The sequence below is a fragment of the Calidris pugnax genome, unplaced genomic scaffold, assembly GCF_001431845.1.
Source record: "Calidris pugnax isolate Ruff unplaced genomic scaffold, ASM143184v1 scaffold44, whole genome shotgun sequence".
NCBI lineage: Eukaryota > Metazoa > Chordata > Aves > Charadriiformes > Scolopacidae > Calidris > Calidris pugnax.
In genome coordinates, this window is record NW_015094506.1 from 20,826,414 (window position 1) to 20,844,573 (window position 18,160).

General features: G+C 35.6%; 1 protein-coding gene across 2 annotated transcripts in view; it reads right to left on the reverse strand.

Moving 5' to 3' along the window:
• Positions 1-16: 16 nt before the first annotated feature.
• Positions 17-18,160, reverse strand: part of RAB3IP (RAB3A interacting protein) — a 32,479-nt gene continuing 14,335 nt past the window's right edge. Inside the window, exons 4-11 of one of the 2 annotated variants that reach the window (XM_014964152.1) lie at positions 16,337-16,432; positions 13,698-13,775; positions 13,109-13,312; positions 8,900-9,028; positions 6,482-6,594; positions 2,918-3,017; positions 2,749-2,818; positions 17-383 (exon numbers count right to left, since the gene is read on the reverse strand). In XM_014964152.1, coding sequence (XP_014819638.1) covers positions 301-383; positions 2,749-2,818; positions 2,918-3,017; positions 6,482-6,594; positions 8,900-9,028; positions 13,109-13,312; positions 13,698-13,775; positions 16,337-16,432 — 873 coding nt within the window. In that variant the 3' untranslated portion in view covers positions 17-300. The remainder of the gene's footprint in view (positions 384-2,748; positions 2,819-2,917; positions 3,018-6,481; positions 6,595-8,899; positions 9,029-13,108; positions 13,313-13,697; positions 13,776-16,336; positions 16,433-18,160) is intronic. The other variant, XM_014964153.1, reaches the window with a different exon arrangement.

An 18,160-nucleotide genomic window follows, 5' to 3' on the forward strand; every position in this document is an offset into this window, starting at 1 on the left:
AACAAAAGGCAGACACTGCTTCAGACTAACACTTTAATCAGAATTTTTGTTTTTAAATGTAAATTACAATCACTAATACACCTGCAAGTGCTTACCACATTTGTTCAACTAAGTATTCTATGTACGCATATACAGCATAGGTCAGTTTAAAACAATCACAGTACTTCTTAGTGCAATCTGCAGGAGGAGAAAGATCTTGGACCCACTTTGTGGAAATAAATATCAAGTGACAAAAAAAGATTCAGCCATTTTAGTTATGTATATTCAATGAAGTTCATGCACGCGCGAGAGTAAAAAGATTTAGAGCTCTTCCTTGTAATAGCCAAGTTTTGCTAGTGACATCTCTCTTCTCAGCTGCATAACTTCCCAGAACATCTGATCCACTAAAAAAAGACAGAAATACCATCAGAAATACAGGATTCATATTTTATTTCAACTGATGCATACAGGTTGCCTCACTGTACATCGGTTTAGGGGAACTTTAGAAGTAGCAAACAACTAGTAAAACCAGAATTTATGTGTGAGGGTTATTTGTGCTTGGTTGTGACAAGGTTTGTAAAGCATTTATTTTAAAAATTCTCTATCATGGTCCTATTAAAAAAAAAAAAAATCCCCAAATTTGAGATTTTTTTTTTAAATTGGAGAACAAAAATACATCAGTACTTATCAGCTTCAGTGAACTGCCATTTCTTAATTGCCCTGCCCATTGACTCATTTTCTGTAAAATAAAAAGACTGCAAGTAGAAAAAAGTACAACTTTTTGGATAAGAATTGTTTCATCATGGAATCTGTAATTTTGTTTCAATTTTTCCATTTGTAATCCTTCTTCCTCCCTCTTTTTTTCTACCAGTACCCTGCCAGAAACATAAACTAGAGGGGAAAAATACTTTTTTTTTTTTTTAATTTTGTCTGTCTTTTGCTAAACTTGATGAACTTCGCAAGTACCTTAAACTTCTAGATGCCATGGCAATACAAATCAAAATTGAATATATAATTATTCAAGACAAAAATCATTCCCTTGCACTCATGATCATGCTGTAGAATGACTACAAAGAATATTAACCTGAGCAACAAGTGCAAAGTCCTCCCTACCATATTTCAAAAACTGCTTTTGTAAGTGACCTCTGTCTCAAAAACTATATGGTGCTTGAGTAGAAATACATGTAACGCATTATGCGGATAATTATCATGAGTGTCTACATTCTTCTAAAGGCATTGATAAAATACTTATATAAAGCTACAAATCAAATTCCATGTTTTAATGCTAAAGATGACAATTGAGCTGAAACACCAAACTAGTTTTTCCAAAACTTCTTGTGAAGAATAAGTAATTCTGATAACTATGAAAATATTTCATTATTTGATGGAAAAATATTAACTTAATTTCTTCATATCAAAGCAAGCAATTTTTAGTTGATACTATACAGGTCCTTTTGATGAAAGTAAATCCTTTTAACTATAAACCAAATTAAAACTTAAATAACAAATTTTCAAGATCTTCTGCAATGGTAGTACCTCAGTAAAAATTACCACCATCTGAAGGTTTTATTAAACATAATTCAGCATATGAAATAGGTGAATTTCTGGTGAATTCCACGAAAACAATTCTCTTTTGACAAGGAAAGTGAACAGCATTATATTCTGTAAAGAACAGCCTCTCTACTCATCATCTCAGGAATACTTCAGGTTAGAAGTGGAAACAAAAGATTTGGGTGTAGCTGAAATACTGAGCTCTTGAAATTGGGCATCAGGAGAGATGACGATAGGTGAGGTAGATCAAAGTGGGGAAATTCAAGCCAAATTCTGGATGAAGCTAAGCCACACAGACTCAAAGACTGAAACAATGAAAAGCACAGACATCCATAAACAGCGCAATGCTGTGTTATTCTCATTTCAAAAATGCAACTGAACAAAAAAATAAATTTAAAAAGTTACAGCAATTGTTTTCATTAACTATTGACATGGGGCTAGTGACACTTTTTCTGCTATCTGTGCTTAGCAAATCCAGGAGCTTAAGTGATACGGTTTCTTTCAAAAAAAAAAAAAAAAACAACAACCCTTGGACTGAAGGCTATTGGGCAATATTCTTTGACCTGGACAGGAAATACAATTACATCAATTATGTACAGTTTAAATACAATCAAATCATCATTATTTTCTTTTATGGTGATGAATGATTACAGTACAGTTTCCTGTTCATTTTTTACAATTTAATCCAGAATATTGTAAACCTTGCCAGTTCTTCCTGAAAGCAAAGGAGATACAACAAAGGCTGTGTCTCATAAGGAAGGCTGTCTGAATTCTCAGTGCGCGAAATGAAAAGACACACCAAAATACCTAGTGAAAGAAGAAAAAGTGGCCCAGAGAAAAGCAAAAAAGGGTTGGGTTTTTTTTTTTGTCTCAAATATCTAAATATTCTGTGAAAGAGCCTTTATTTGTAAATACTCTGTGGAAAAAACTGTGACTAACTCCTCTCATTACAGAATTTTTCATAACATTTCTTATTGAATAACGTGGGAGGGGGTAGATGGACTAAAAATCACTGCTGCTTAATTTGTTGCTGCTGTTAAAAAAAACCCAACAACTTTATTGGAGGGATAGCACAGAATTCTCATAGCAACAACGACAACTACCAACAGATAGCTTTTCTGTGACATCAGGTCACTGGTTGTGCACAGATAGCAAGTTTTAAGCATGCACACTTATGTAAATTTCTATTTATATATGTCAATGTAATTTCTTACTCACCATCTTGCTGTTTCAATAATCCTTGCTGGATATATCGAATATATGTAAAGAAGTTACACACAGAAGTGATCTGAAACCATATGAAAATAACGGTACTTAATAATTTTGTATAATGGTGTGGAAGAATAACTAAATAAAAACTACTCAAAATGACAGTAAATCTACTTACCCTGTAACGACAGAAAGGAGAAATGTAGTAATAACTGCTTGAATCTCCTAATTTGATTCTATGCTTGCATGACTTACTTTGTCCACTGAGAGCACATTTCCTACAAAATACAAAGTTTGCATAATTTAATAAACAAATCTGACATTAATGCCTAAACATCTGCATGTCTTTAAGGTGTTAATGTAATTGCTGCATATCGGCACAGACACCCAAGTCTCTACCTTCAATTTTACAAGTTGTAATTATTACATTATGTTGTCAACTATTTTAGTTCTACAAGGACTAATTTTGTTTCACTACTAGTGCACCGTGATGCATTTCTGATTTTTAAAGCTTTTTTCAGCTTTGGTCATGTACTTCCATATTCACTAATTCAAGCTGGCTTGACAACTGTGGAACAGTGGGATTGCTTTGACTCTTCATATGTGAAATAAACATAATCTAAATTACTAGTTGATGCCAACATTTCAACAGATTTTTTAAAAATTCTGCTTGATGTTGCATTTCATCATAAAAAAATATCAGCCCTACAGAATAGCAGTCAATTCCCTGAAGCCTCTCTCAGATGCATTTTAAGATCAGCTTTGCATCTATGCCTAAATTGAAATCATATTTTACAGTAACAGTATAAAATAATTTGAGACAAAGGAAAACAGGCTGTCTGGCAGTATTTCTTTTGATTACCATTATAAAAAGTGATGATAAAATAATCAAGTTTACTACTTCTGGTGTATTGCAAGTATGTTGTATTCAGGAACAAGGACAAGTTAGCAGTCACTACAAATTCTTCCCAAAAAACAATTCAGGAAAAGGCAAAGAATTTTAAAAAGGTTCCTCAAAAATTCTTTACAAAAAGGTTTGAATATCTTAAAGAAACTGCTATTAATACAATCTTAATAAATGTAAATAAAATGGGAATTGAATTTATTTGGAATTTCTAAATTGAAGCATCTCAGATGATCTAGGTTGTCATAGCATCCACTGTTTCATTGATTTTAAAAGCTGCTGGCTCTTCTCCCTTCCATTTCTACCTCTTGAAATGAGGGAGTCTAAGAAGCAGCAGCCTTTCAGAAGTGAAACAAGAATTACTAAGCCTCTGTGGTTCTAAATAGTGGCTCGGAAACACTTTTAAATAGCCTGCAGCTGGTCCACAGAACCATATAGGACAGGAGAAAAGTGAAGAGTGTGTATGATTTTCCATAGCAATTTATGAGGACTGACAGCAGTCCATTGATCCAAGAAATGCTATAGGAGCTGAAGCAAGCTGATTGCAATTTCAGTCAAGCTTTTCTGAGAAGACAGACAGCTTTTCAATGCTAAGAAAATAAAGCCCTTTTTTCCTTCTGGCTATAGAATTACCTTCTATATTTTATCTTCCATCACACCAGGTTAAATGCTGGCATGACAGTTACTACTAATGACTCAGGTCTGTGCTGTACAGCACACATGCAGCTTAGCACTTTGTTCCCCATGGGGACAATTACTTGAATCCTGTGGGGAAACCCAGCTGTCTCACGTTAGGGCAGCACTTACTACACAGCATCACAGGCACCATTCAATGACTCCTGTATATCAAGAACTTTTCTTCACTATTATCACAGCTCTCCACTTTCAGCTCCTTATTTTGCTCTTGGGCTACTGCCCACTAGTTTATGCCACTGTTCCGCCTTCCCCCAGGCAATTGTACAATAAAATAATTCCTTTAAAAACATTACTCTAGTTTTTATCATTATTTACAGTTTGTCTACATTTTGTTACCTATTTAAGAACATGGTTTCAATAAAAATAGTGCTTTGCACTGTATAAAAATAAAAAATGTCAAACTGCCTACTCTCATTCAGTGAAAACTGGAACACCTGTTCTCATTCAGTGCCAGTAATCATATATAAAGCAAAACACACTTGCTGTCAAATTACACTTAAATACTGCATATTCCTTGCCTATTACTTATTTACAAGCACTACCACAAAAGTTTTTGTTGCACATGACAGCAGGAAAAGGGAAAAAGGAGTACACCCATCCTTTTGATAAAACTAAAGTAACGAAATTACAATTTGTGCACAGACATCTCAAAACATTAATCTATAACTAGCAAACTATTTAAGGACTACATAAATTCCAGTTAAAAATATATCTATCACTGGATAAAATAGGTTAAAACCTCATTAAACTTCTGAATGATGCAACTGAGTCTCCTGTTTTTGAGTAAGCATTTCATCATGTCAAGACATAGGAAAGTTGCTTAAACCGCAGTGATTTTAAATCAATTTGCCAATTGCTCTTTAATGACACATGACTTGTTTCAGTAGCTTCTGGCTGTCCAGATTCTCTGTTGCATTCATGGAACACAGCTCACAGTGGTGTATATTGAACTTAAAATCACCATCCCTTGAGTAGCTCCATTATTGGTGGTGGGTGCTTCTGATGAGGGGGTTACAGCTCACAGAGCATGTTTTCTGGTAACAGGAGTAAGCTGAAGAATATATGAATGTCTGAATTTTTTAGGCTAGAAAGGATCAAAAACTAAGTAATAAAACACAATTTTCATTTTATACTACTTCCTTCAAGAGGACGTAAAAAAAAATGAAATACCTTAAGTGTATTTTCTCTTCCACTCAAAAACAGAGAAAAAAGAACTAAAAAACAATAGCAATGAGAAAGAAAAAAAAAAAATCTTAAGAGTCAGATTTTCTATTAGAAAATTGAGCTCTGACAACACAAATATTACAGAGAGAATTGTCAACTTGTCCAAAAGTTGTCCAACAGCAAAGTCAAGGCTTTCTCAAGATTCGGAAGGCTCCAGATTAACAGTGACCCTGCTTGCTCAACCCTGACACACACTATGAATCCAGTGCCTCAGGCAAGTCCCTCCCACCTAACTCCAATGTCTATATCAGTACCTGACAAGTCTTGCTTCAGATTCCTCAAGGACCATTCCAAAATTTCTAAGATAATCTTCCTGTCATTCAAGCATGCTTCCTGCTCTAAGTTCAAACTCACCTTCATTTCTGCTTCATTACACTCCTCCTGCTCAAATTCAAAGGATTAAATCTATTTATCTCCTCTTAAATCCTTCAGCTACCTTTGTCAGTGTGTCACATGCATCCTACAGTTCTTATGCTACAAATATTCTAGGTATCTGATATTCAGCCTGTGCTACTTCAATAGCTATTTCATTCATGACACTCTCCAGGTGACAGCCCTTAGTTCAAAATTATCTGTTTTAAGTATCAGAATGGTCTTCTCCAAGGAAGTGAATGTTTCTTTTGCAGTCAATGCATCATAAGCAAAGTAAACAGCTCTTCCAAAACGAGTATTTGTCTTGAAGGTTTGTTCAATATTAAGTCTTTTTTAAAGTTTAATTTACTAGTTGCTAACTTTCCACATTAAATTTTCTTTTTTAAAGCAATTTTCTTTTTTTAAGCAATCTTAAAGTCCTAGATTTTAGGAAATAAAGTTTAAGCAGCAGATTTGACCGAGGTGATCAGCTGAGAGCAGTTTTCTCAATCCAAGAGTTATCGTAAATGAGTCAAGATTCCCCCTCTGTCTGTTAGCTGAACATACTTTGGTCCCCCACATTCAACTGCAGAAGCTTTCACAAATCGAACAGGTTGCAAGCCAACAGGTTCAATGCTCAGAGTGTTGTTTTCAACAGCTTCCAGAACAGCTGAGGCCAACTGCAAGAGAAATTTAGAAAGCAGTTAAAAACAGCTCTGCATTATCCATTGCCTCAAAGCAGTGACATATTTCTTCTTCTGTAAAATTAGGAACACCGAAAAAAAGTCAACTTGCCAAAGAGAAATTCAATTACAAATGAGATTTTGGCTCTGACTGTGAGCAAGAAGTCCCATTTCCAGGCTCCTGTTTAAATCCTGCCCTCCAAATAACCCTGCCCTCCCTGAGGCAAGATAACTGCCTTTACAGGCAGGAACGTAGTCAAGCATGTTTAAAACACTAACTGTATTTTCAGTCATTCCTCATAAACCCAAAGAGCACATACATTCGTACATGCAGTGTTCTTGTCAGAGGCTGGATTCAGCACAAACTTTGTTTATTTAAAAGAACTGCTCTAATGTTATAGTGTTCTATGGAAATAAAAATGATGCAGCATGCTTGCTTATCTTGCAAAAGCCAAGTAAATATTATGTCACTGTTTTTCAGCCAAAGATAGCTTTAGTAAGGTGTCCAAACAAGCAAGAGCGAACAATATATAGAAAAGCCAACATATATAGAAAAGCCAACATATATAGAAAAGCCAACATATATAGAAAAGCCAACATATATAGAAAAGCCAACATATATAGAAAAGCCAGCTGCAGCTTTCAAACAGTAGTCTAGTTAAAACATCTTCATGATACGATGTGCAACTTTCCTCAGGCTTTGAATGTCAATTCTTTATAAATACACATAAGACACTAGAAATACTCTCATTTTGCTCAATCGGGCCCAACACTTGCCCAAGACTACTGATTAAGCATGGACAAGTACTAGCCATTACTTGATTTAAAAGAAGGTGCAATTTATGTTATTAGTGAAATAATTCTGTGCCAAGGTTCCTCCTTCCTACTGAGTAACAAAGACATTATTCTATTGCACTTTGAATATTTTAAAAACAGAATGTTACTATTAAGGTAGTTCATATGGAATACTCTTTCTCTGCCATCTCCCAAAAGCAAAACAAAACAGTACACATATACACAAGAGGCTATTAAGAGTTAATGTAATACTTCAACCATTCCAATAACTGCCTTTCTAATTATTCAAAAACACAATACATGTGTATTTTATTGTTTGGTTTAACTGCACATTAGTCTATTGATATTCAAGTGAAAACAGAAGTTAATCACAACACCCAGCATCTCCAAACAATAACTGATATAACTGACAAGTGCTAGAAGCTTCATTCTTTCCTTAAGAGGAAATACAAATCTACAGTAATTATATCACCAGTGAAGCAGAAAAACACAAAATGAAGTTGCTGGGAAAGACAATAGGATGGCCTACTTACACGTATCACAGAACCAATTTAATTCCCATAGTAACCAAGTAAACTTTTTAGTGGGAGAGGTTCCTATGATGCTGTACACCAACCATAATGAACTGGTATATGATTAACTAAAAGATCACACATGCTTATGGCAAGCAAGTAACAGTAGATGAATAGCACGGGAAAAGACCATAACACCAAATGAAAACAACAGATAAACATTATGAATAAAATACAGCATTTTCCACGTGAGGTGTTTAATTTCATTGGGGGAAAAAATATTAAGTCTGAGGGCTTTAAAGCTTGTCATTCTTATTTTAATATAGATTTAAGAATATGGTCCCTTTTCCGTAGGGACTAATACCACAACTATGGCCTGTAAATACCGCTTAAGAACAAAAACAAAGCAAAGCAGTTGGAATCGGATCCACAGTATTCCCAGGACGGGTAAAACTCTGGTCTTTCCTCTGTAAGGGAGAGTGTGCAGGAGTAACACAAAGAAAAAAAAAGTCTCATAATTCATCTCATCTAAAACTATATTCCCAAACTGCACAATCACATCAAATCCCTAAATCTAATTCTTGTAACTCAAACCTCTCTCCAAGAAAACACTCAGACTGTGCTTGTAGCCTGCTCAGAGCGAAAACTGGTCCACAAAATTGAATATATTGGTCTCTACTGCCCCCTATATAAACAAAAGACAGTGACAGGACACTATTTCTACCAAACAGTATCTTTGAAATATCAGGAAAAAACCACCATGAGGAATAACATCTGACAAAGTAGACCTAAAAAGACTATATCTGGAACAGCATAATGGTGAAGAAAAAAAAATTATCATTTCAACACTTCGGACTAAACTTCAGCACTTCGCTGTAAACTGTTACACTCTAATGAAACAAAAATGGTTAAACTTCATATGAAAACATTTTTAATACAGTTTATTGGCTTCATGTAACATTTGTCAGTGACCACATTTAGACTATTTCCATTACCTCACTTTTTGAGAAGGTTAAACATGGAAAAATATCTTCCCGATAAATTTTGTCCAAGAAAGGACATGTTCTGTCCATAGTAGGCTCATCCTTCCAAGATCTGAATTCATTGTACAAAGATAGGTCAGCCTAGAACACAAAGATTCACATATTATAGTACTGCAATTATCAATTAACATTTATCATTTGCAAATATCCAGAGTAAATGACAAGCACTAAAACTAAATGCTTTCTGTTGCATTGTAAAAGAAAGCTATTGTGCCCCAGCGATGAACACCACCTTAAATCCACTTTTTTAAGACTGTAAATATAAGCAAATCAAAACATATCATTTTCAAGACACAGGCGTAATGCATTCACTGGTCACCACACCAGCAGGAACAAACAAATTACCTCTCCCTGATTTGCTAAGTTTCCAGAATAGGTTTGAAAAATTTAACTGATTGTTCAGCAGAAAAAAGCCAAAAATTAATTTTCTTCTTGATGTATTTTCATTATAGCATTTAGTCCATCTCCATTTCTGTGATTATTGAAAAGCAGAGAAATCTAAAGAGAACAAGGGCAATCCAACGTAGAAGACTAATGCCAGTCTCCAATGGGATATGTAACACCATCCTGCTCCCCAGATGCAGCATCATCCTCACTCTGGTTTTGACATTCTGCTGACACAGACTTCCACACCTTTCCCTTCCAACTGGTTGTTAAATCCCTTTCTTGTACTATCACAGACCTATACTCCTAAGACGCAAACCCAAAGCTACAGGAAGGGATGCACGCTGCAAGCCAAAGATAAGCTAGGATTTGATTTTTAAATTTTGTAGTATTAAAAACAAATAATACAAATGAGAACGAAAGAGGGAAAATAAGGTATGCTAAAAATTAAAATAATTTATTTTTATTCCTATTCAAAAGATCAGTACGCTGCTTTGACACAACCTCTTTCAGTCTTTTATTCTTTCCCCCCTGCATTACCCCTTCCCTGAGATCCTAGCACTTCCCATTCTTCTGCATACATATTTTGGGGGTGTTCTTTTCTCATTTTTTGGCTTTTTTCTTGAAAAAGAGCCTAGAAAAATTAGACTGGCAAATTTGTTTTCCATTAGAGCTACTTGCCTTACACTCAGGTACAATCAGGAACAACCATCTTAATTAAGCTAGTCTATAGATGTTGCGGTTGCTAAGCCACCAACCTCATTGTACAAGTGAAATTCAATAGGTGTAACTTGCTCCCTAAAGGAACATTTCCCATACCTTAAAACTCATCTCAGGTCTGGCTTTAAAATGAATACAATCAAGAGATATCAGCAGAAAAAAGTCATTTTTGATTTGTATTATATGCTTCTAAAAATCAAGATGCATTTTCTATTAACTTGGTTATTTTCTAAATTTAACTCAATTTCCCTCAAACCTGCAATTTATAAAGAAGCTGCTGTGCAAAAACTGCTCAGTGAATATAGCCTGATGCTCTTCCTTTCCAATCTACACTGTATGTTGTTACATGTGTATCTCCTCCCTGCCTTTACCTGCACTTTCACTAGATCAAAGCTTTTATTACCTGCAATTAAATGTACAGACAATTGTAATAATAATTTCAGTTAAATTTTTAATGTTTTCATTTTACAGTAAAAGACAATATCAGAGAAACATTTCAGCTCTTTGAACAACACTGATGCATTCATCAGCATTTACTCTGAGTGGATACTACCTGCCTGCCTACTAGGCAGCTATTCAGCTTGGCTAAATCTAGTCAATAACTAAATTAATTAGAAATGTCTACTTATCCTAGAGCTTACTCCCACATGCTAGGAAGCATTTCTATGGAATGTTGGCAGTTTTCTGAGTCCACTGCAAATTAGGATCTACTTTCCACAAAGAAACCTAAGAGTTGACATGTATTATACCCAGCTTCATCCAACATCTCTAAATGCAAAGCTGAGGGTGGTAGACACTCCATAAGGGTCCAAAGCTATCTTGCCCACACCACAAGGCCACTACATACCTCTGAGCAAGGGTACTCTTAGCCCCTCTTTTGAAGCCAAGTCACTGAAAATCAGAAGAATGACACGCAAAGGGTAACCTAGCTCAGGGGCAAGAACATTTAGCAAGAAGGAAGCAGAATGAGGGTTTCAGACCCAGCTCCCAGAAATGCAAAAACATTTATCTTAGACCAACAATAAACAAAAGCAGTAAAGAAAACCACAAAGCACTGGATATTGAAAGTAGCAGGGAAGGCATGTCTCCCCTGCTTAAAACAGTGTCCCAACCACCATGCCAGAGGCAGTCTTGCTTTCTTCACCCCATGTTGCATTCCATTAAGTACTCCTGCTCAGATTCCCTGGGCTGTCACTGCAAACCTGTTTTGAGCAGCATTGATCAGTGTTGCAGTGTCTCCTTATGCAACCAATAGAAAGGAGACTGACCTAAACAAAAAAAACGTCAGGCAGACTGGACCTTCTGCAGCATGTTCCTCACATTTGCCACTTTCCCTCCACAAGAAATTGAGGCAAAAGAGATTTCTTGCCTGACACTTAATTTCATTGAGTCATGACTTAAGTGTGATTACAAAGTAATTGGATTCCATCCCAGCTCTCCCCTTTTCTCCCCTTTTCTGAAGGGCAACAAGGATTCAGTTTTAATACAGAAAACATCCTGGATACCACTGAAAGTGGGCAGGCAGTATGTAAAGCTTTTCTTTTAAGCCTAAGTACAAAACAGATCTGGAAAAAGTCTTTATTTTCTAGATTTACAGAAAAAAGGTGTATAGCATGAACTTAATGATGACTGGCAAAATAAAGTATAAAATTGGCCACTGTAAATCACACTGAAGATCCAGTTAGCCTGTTACCTGTTTAACAATGGCCAGCAGTCACAGAGCTGGCTGCAGAGCACTAAGAGAGGAAATACAGTGACATGTCTTCATCTTACCGCCTCCCAGCTTCTAGCAATCTGTAGTTAAAGAAGCTTCCTAAGCCATGTCACCTCTAACTTCTATATACCTTGACAGCCTTTTCTGTTGTCGCTTTGCATGACTATATTTTGAATACATTTATATTTTTAATCTTGCTACCTCGTGACAATGAGTTGTAAAGTCTCATTATGTATTGACTGAAAATTATTCTCCTTTTAGCTTCCAGTTTTCCTATTACAAGAAATCATTAATATTTGTTCACCATTCATCTTCCCTGTGTCACCTGTGATTGTATAGATTTTTGTTCTACCTCAAGTGTCTCTCTATATACAGAAATACTTCCATAGGTTTGACCGTGTCATGCTTCCTCATATTTTCATTATGTCCTTTCAGAGATGAAAATATCATAGCTGCATGCACAGACACACCTATTTACTACATATTTATACAGCAGTGTAATGCTTTTTGTTTTGCTATTTATTCTTTTACTAACAGCTTCTAAGGCTCTGTGGGTCTTTGATGATCACTGAGCAGTGAGGCGGTGTTTTCAGAGAATTATCCACAAGTACGCTTTTTTTTCCCAGCACAATGTAGATATTTCTAAGTTCACAACTGCATTTCTGCTAGAGTTGCATTATTTTCTAGATGCCTCATTTCTCATTTATAGATTTTGAATTTCATCTCTGTTCTACTAACCACTCAGTATTGTAAGATCCTTCTCAATTCTTTGCTTTTTGCTACTACCGTTCCAAGATCTTGAGCACCAACCTGTTGCCTCATTATTTTACCATTTTCAATTACATGAGTAGATTAAAAAAATCACAGGCCACTCTGGTACTTCAGCGGTAACTCTCCTGTTCTCTAATAAATCACTGACTCAGTCTTTTCCCTGGCCTCTTTCAACCATTATTGATCTATAAAATGGCTCTTCCTCTTTTCTATGACAGTTTATGAAACAGTTATGAAAGTTTATGAACTTGCTGTGATGGACTTTGCAAAAAGCCACCAGGACTTGTCATTCAGTTATACTGTATTTTTCTTCTTTGAATTCCCATCTTTAAATTATTAATTCCAATATTTCAATTCTTATCTCACCTTCCTGTAATGATTTAAAGCTAAAAAAAACACACTTGGAAAAATCACCACCTCTTGGTATGTAAGAAAAATTTTCTTTCATTACTGAAATATATCTCTAAAACAGCCCGTATTGCATAAAGATTTAATATATTCTCAATTTACGGTGAGTAAAACAAAACAAAGCCAGCTTTTCAGCAAAAATAGGACAATCCTTGTACAGTTACCTCTTTACAGTCTTTTACAATTGGCTGCATCATAGTAAGGTCCTGATGACTGCCACCCATAGCACTGCTCGTACTCTTGTTTCTTGCATGGCCTTTCTTAAAAGGAGTTTTTCCAGTAGACTGAAACTCCTTAGTGGGAGATGTAGGTGAAGTAGACAGTACCAGTGTTTTCAATGCTGCTACTTCAGCCTGGAGGACATCAATCTTGGGGAGAGGGAGGGAATAAAGTCATTAGCAAATGAAAATATCATCTGAGGCTATGAATATGTTAAATCATTTTAAAAAAAATTCAGTTATCTTGGTTCAAATTTAAGACTTAATCTTCCAACAGTGCTAACACACAGATGTCTATGCAATTGCATACACAACTGTAACACTGGCTTCCTGTGCACCTTGCTAGCTACGCTATAACACTGAAACACTACCTCTGTGTCCATTGGCACTAGCTAAGAATATGCCAAGGCAACGCAAAACAACTGATTATATATTTTATTAATGTATACAGGTAATGCTCTATTTACATCTTTATGATTCACACTTTAGATTTATAACCATATGAAAAGACAAAGCAAGACGGAAAAAACCTCACCTTTCCCTGTGCTTCTTTTAATTGTTTTTCTGCTGCAGCTTGTTTGACATTAGCTTCTTTAACCATTTTGTGTGCTTCCTATAAAAAATGTTTAGCCGGTGTAAATGCTTCACACAAATTTACAAGATCCAGTAAAAAAAAAAATCCTAAGGACATCCTTTTGCTTTACAGAGACTACTTGAGAATAGTAAGTTGTGCAACAGTCTGAAATTAAATAGTTACATACAAAAAAATATCTATAAATCTCATCTGGATTCATGACTGGCCCACCAAATTTCTTCTCCTTGGTCCTGAGCCCAGATTCAGAAATCCAGCAACTTCACCCACCCCCCTCCCAGCAGGAACGATACCTGTCATGAACACCAGGCTCCAGTCACTATGGTGGCTGACAAGTCAAGCTCCTTGACTCCCAAGAAACTCAACCAGTAGCAACAAAATCAACATGAGCACATTCAAAAGAACTTCTCCCTTCTTCTAGCCAGAGTAACCAGTTTTACTCCACTGTAAATTTCTGCATGAAGGAACCGGTCAAACAACTATGAAGTCTAAATTATTTCCATCAATAAAACAGACAAAGCAACAGCTTAAACAACAGTTTATAGACTAATAAACGTTTCTTAAGTAGAACAGAAAAAGCACTAAAAAACAATCCAAGTAAAGAAACAAAACTAAGCCAGTAAAGAAGAAAGTGTAAAAGGACTAGGAATTTTTTTTAACATCCTTTCACCTCATACCTCTAAGCCTTCTGTCTGCATAATGTATTTGTTTAGGCTCTGATCCAGCAATTTGCGCCCGTGATCAAATTACTCTTCTTACTTGGTACTCACTGAAGGCAACAAAGATTGAAAGACCAGGGCCATGGACTAAATTACTTGGGATAGGATCCTTCTCATATCTGTAAAGCGCCTAGCACATATCTGGACGCTATATAAATAAAACAAAAAAGGTTCATACCAAATATATCATCATACCAAAATATCTGGCTCCCGCTGGCATTCAACAGAGCTGTATAATATGGGTTTGTAAAATTCTCTTAAGTAAAAACAGACACATGCAAGAATGGGAACATACACATTTATACAATGTGTACAAATACATTTAACATTGACCATGCAGTTTCTGCTTAGTGATGCACTTTTGAAAGCAAAGCATGTTACAGTGCTATTACAGTGTAATAATAGAATATATACACCCCGTTGTGCAAAACAAGTCTCAAACCTCCGTTGGGATGCATTAATATAAGCTTCAGCATATCCACCTATATGGTCATTAAAATTAATGGGATTCTGAATAGAACTTGAATTCAAGGGCCGTAGATCCCAGACCAAAAAAATCAAGAAACCTCACCACTGTATTTTGTTAGGGCCTCCTAACAAAATCACAAAAGAAAATTCAAGTGAAATGTTCACTACAGTTGGAAGTTCTGAATAATTAAAACTCAATTATTACTAATACAGTGTATTTCAAACATAGCTTTAACAAATGTATTCATTGTTCTAAGTTATGAAGTGTCATTAACCTAAAATTTCACTGACAATTTTATTTTTATTCCTGTACAGTTAAAATACCTGCCTAAGATTTTCCTCCCTTCCAACATATACAAGTATTTATGCTAGAATGTACTTTTCCAGTCTCCCATTCATTCTCTATACACAGGAGCTACTTAATATTTTAAGTAACTTTGTCCTACATGGATGATGTAATAAAATACACTGCCAACCCACAGAGCAGTTTGTAATTTGATTTTTGAATGTCTGTATTTTCAAGGTTTTAATAGCACTTTTATACCAATACATTATCATAGGTTTAAATACTGTTTCTAGAACATACCTGACATTGTATCTTTATGCATATGCTGAAAACCAATACTTACAATTTGGTAAACATATAAGTCATCTTTGAATTATAACATTTATTCTGACAGCTATGGGTATCACAACTTAGCCTCTAGGCATTCCTACATATATTCCTATGACAAAATGAGAACTGATCCTGCTTCAAGTATGGTATTAAGATTTTGTGTGTGTGTGTAATACAAGCTCATAATCTTTGCTGGCACTACCACCGCCTTTTTGAATGAAAATGTCCCACTTATAGTTCAGGCTTCTCACTTGGTAACTAGGTTCCCCTGGTGCATCACCCAGTATTAATGTTTCTTTTCAAGTTTGTGGGAGTAGCATGCTGCCAGATCCAAAATTCAAAAGCAGAAAGCATGGTTAAGTTACATACTTGCTACCTCCATTGATCTGGAAATAAGTTATTTTTTTATTTAGTCACCATGGCAACCCCAAATTTAGCTCTCGTCTAGATAGCCTTATTGTCAGACAGAGAAGCTGTCTCAAAATAGTTATGCCAAAAAATAAGCCTAAGTAGTTTTAAGTTTTCTGATATATTTTCCTTATTTTCTTCATTTTATGTCTAGGCAGACTGACAAGCTCAACAAGGTCTCTTTCATCTAAGTGAAAAAATAAGTCCACTGCTTGCTCTTAAGCCTCTACTACAAGACACCCACGTCTTCAGGACACAAATCCCTTTATAAGCTTATTGCAGAAAAAGTCAGCATACAATATATACTGATTCTACATAAAACATCTGGCTCTGCTTCCTTTAAGTATATCACATCGAAGACTCCAACAAACCTCAAACAGACTAGCTGTAAGTTCTTCCAATTCCTGTCCAAGTTGATCTCGCACTTTAGAAAGCCTTTCACATTCTTCATCTTTTAACTTCAGCTCCTATGGAAAATTGAAAGTTATTTATTCTGACTTAGAGTAGTAATTTGGCCATTTAAAGCTAATACCACAGAGAGGGGGGAGAAAAAGAAAAAAAATATCAGAGGAACAGAAAACCTTTGCCAAACAAAGCCTTTCAAAATATTAATCTTAATACTAGAAGCAATTAAATTAAAGCTGTACATATATATAGCTATTCCTCCTGCTATACAGCAATACACCAGGCCAATCTAAATCTCTAACCTAGACAACAGCATTTCCAAAATACTCTGAAGTAAAAAGACCTTAAGTCACTTAAAACACAGATCAAGTTAATTATTGGGACAGATAGAATACTAGTTCTGTTTGTCCATTCCTTAGCAGATACTTAAAGAAAGTAAAGCTTTAATAAAAAAACCAACTTTGTCTCAAGACAATCTCCAATTCTAAAAGAATCTTAAAACATATTTTACTATAAATACTGTCTCCTGCATATCTCCTTACAACTAATACAATTCCAAAATCATACTGTAATTATATCCTTGCTCTTGTTTATACAAATATATACATTAAATTACAGCAACTTAACAAAATTCAAAATGTTATTTGTCTACAGCACTAACATTTTAGTGAAGAAGGCCTGACCGTACCAGTTTTACAGGAAGATTTGGCAGTATAAGGGTTACACATGCCCAATCTCGCCTGTATTGTCCCAAGTCTGAGGGAAAAGCTGGGTAATTTGCAGCGAAATCCTAAAGTTCAAAAAGGAATTTGAAAAAAGGGTTCCTCTCCCAACCATTAAGCCCTGGAATCTCTTGTGAGAAAGAGAAGGATGGAGAGAAAAAGTAAGGGAAAGAAAAGCAGCAGGCTCTACTCTGACCTTTCAAGCTTTTTTTCTTTTTTGGCCTCAACTCCCCTCCAATCCCCATTTAGTTCCTCCTCTTCTTTCCCCCCTGCCAAGCTATTACACTACCCATCCCTCCTGAAACGCGGGACCCAAGCCTGCCACTGACATGTTAAGGAACACTAAATACAATCTAGCAATGATTTGCTTTGAAAAACTCCAGGAACTAGTACAGAAAACAGCTCCCCTCAGAAAACTGTGGGAGTTCAGTCACTGCAGAGTCATAAAAAGGCTAAAAAGGCAGATTTCCCTTGTGCTTCTGGGAGGTGGTTAGTATCTCTCCCAAAGTCTTCATGATTGACTAGAGTTGTACACACCACTGTGGGACACTACACCTAGCATGCTGGTATTAGGTCTTGCTCTCAATGTTAGCAGTGAAACTGGTAACAGATTTTTCTCTAAGATGAAGGGTCCTCTGATTTCAGTCCTAAATTCAACAAGTGTTTAAGGACTGTTCCAGACTCATTTAGTATAAAAGGCTTATTTTATTTGGTTTTAACTTTAGACTAAAAATAAATCCAAATATCCAGTCTGTTTGCCATTTTGATTTTTTGCTTTCCATATGCAACCTTTTAACTATTTTGAAAGGTACGATTTAAATGATTGGTCTTTTTCCAAACATGGTATTTCTGAGGGTACTCAACTCTTACTTACTAGCTACTGTTCTACACAGTGACCTATCTCAACAAAACAACAACAACAAAAAAGGCAGGTAGATAGCTACAGATGAAGGAAAAAGAAATACAAAAAGCCAAAGAGAAAAAAAATACTAGAAAAAAAGAGTTAAAGGGAAAACAACATTTTATTAATTAATTTTGTGTAAGTTTAAAGTATTTTCTATATAAAGT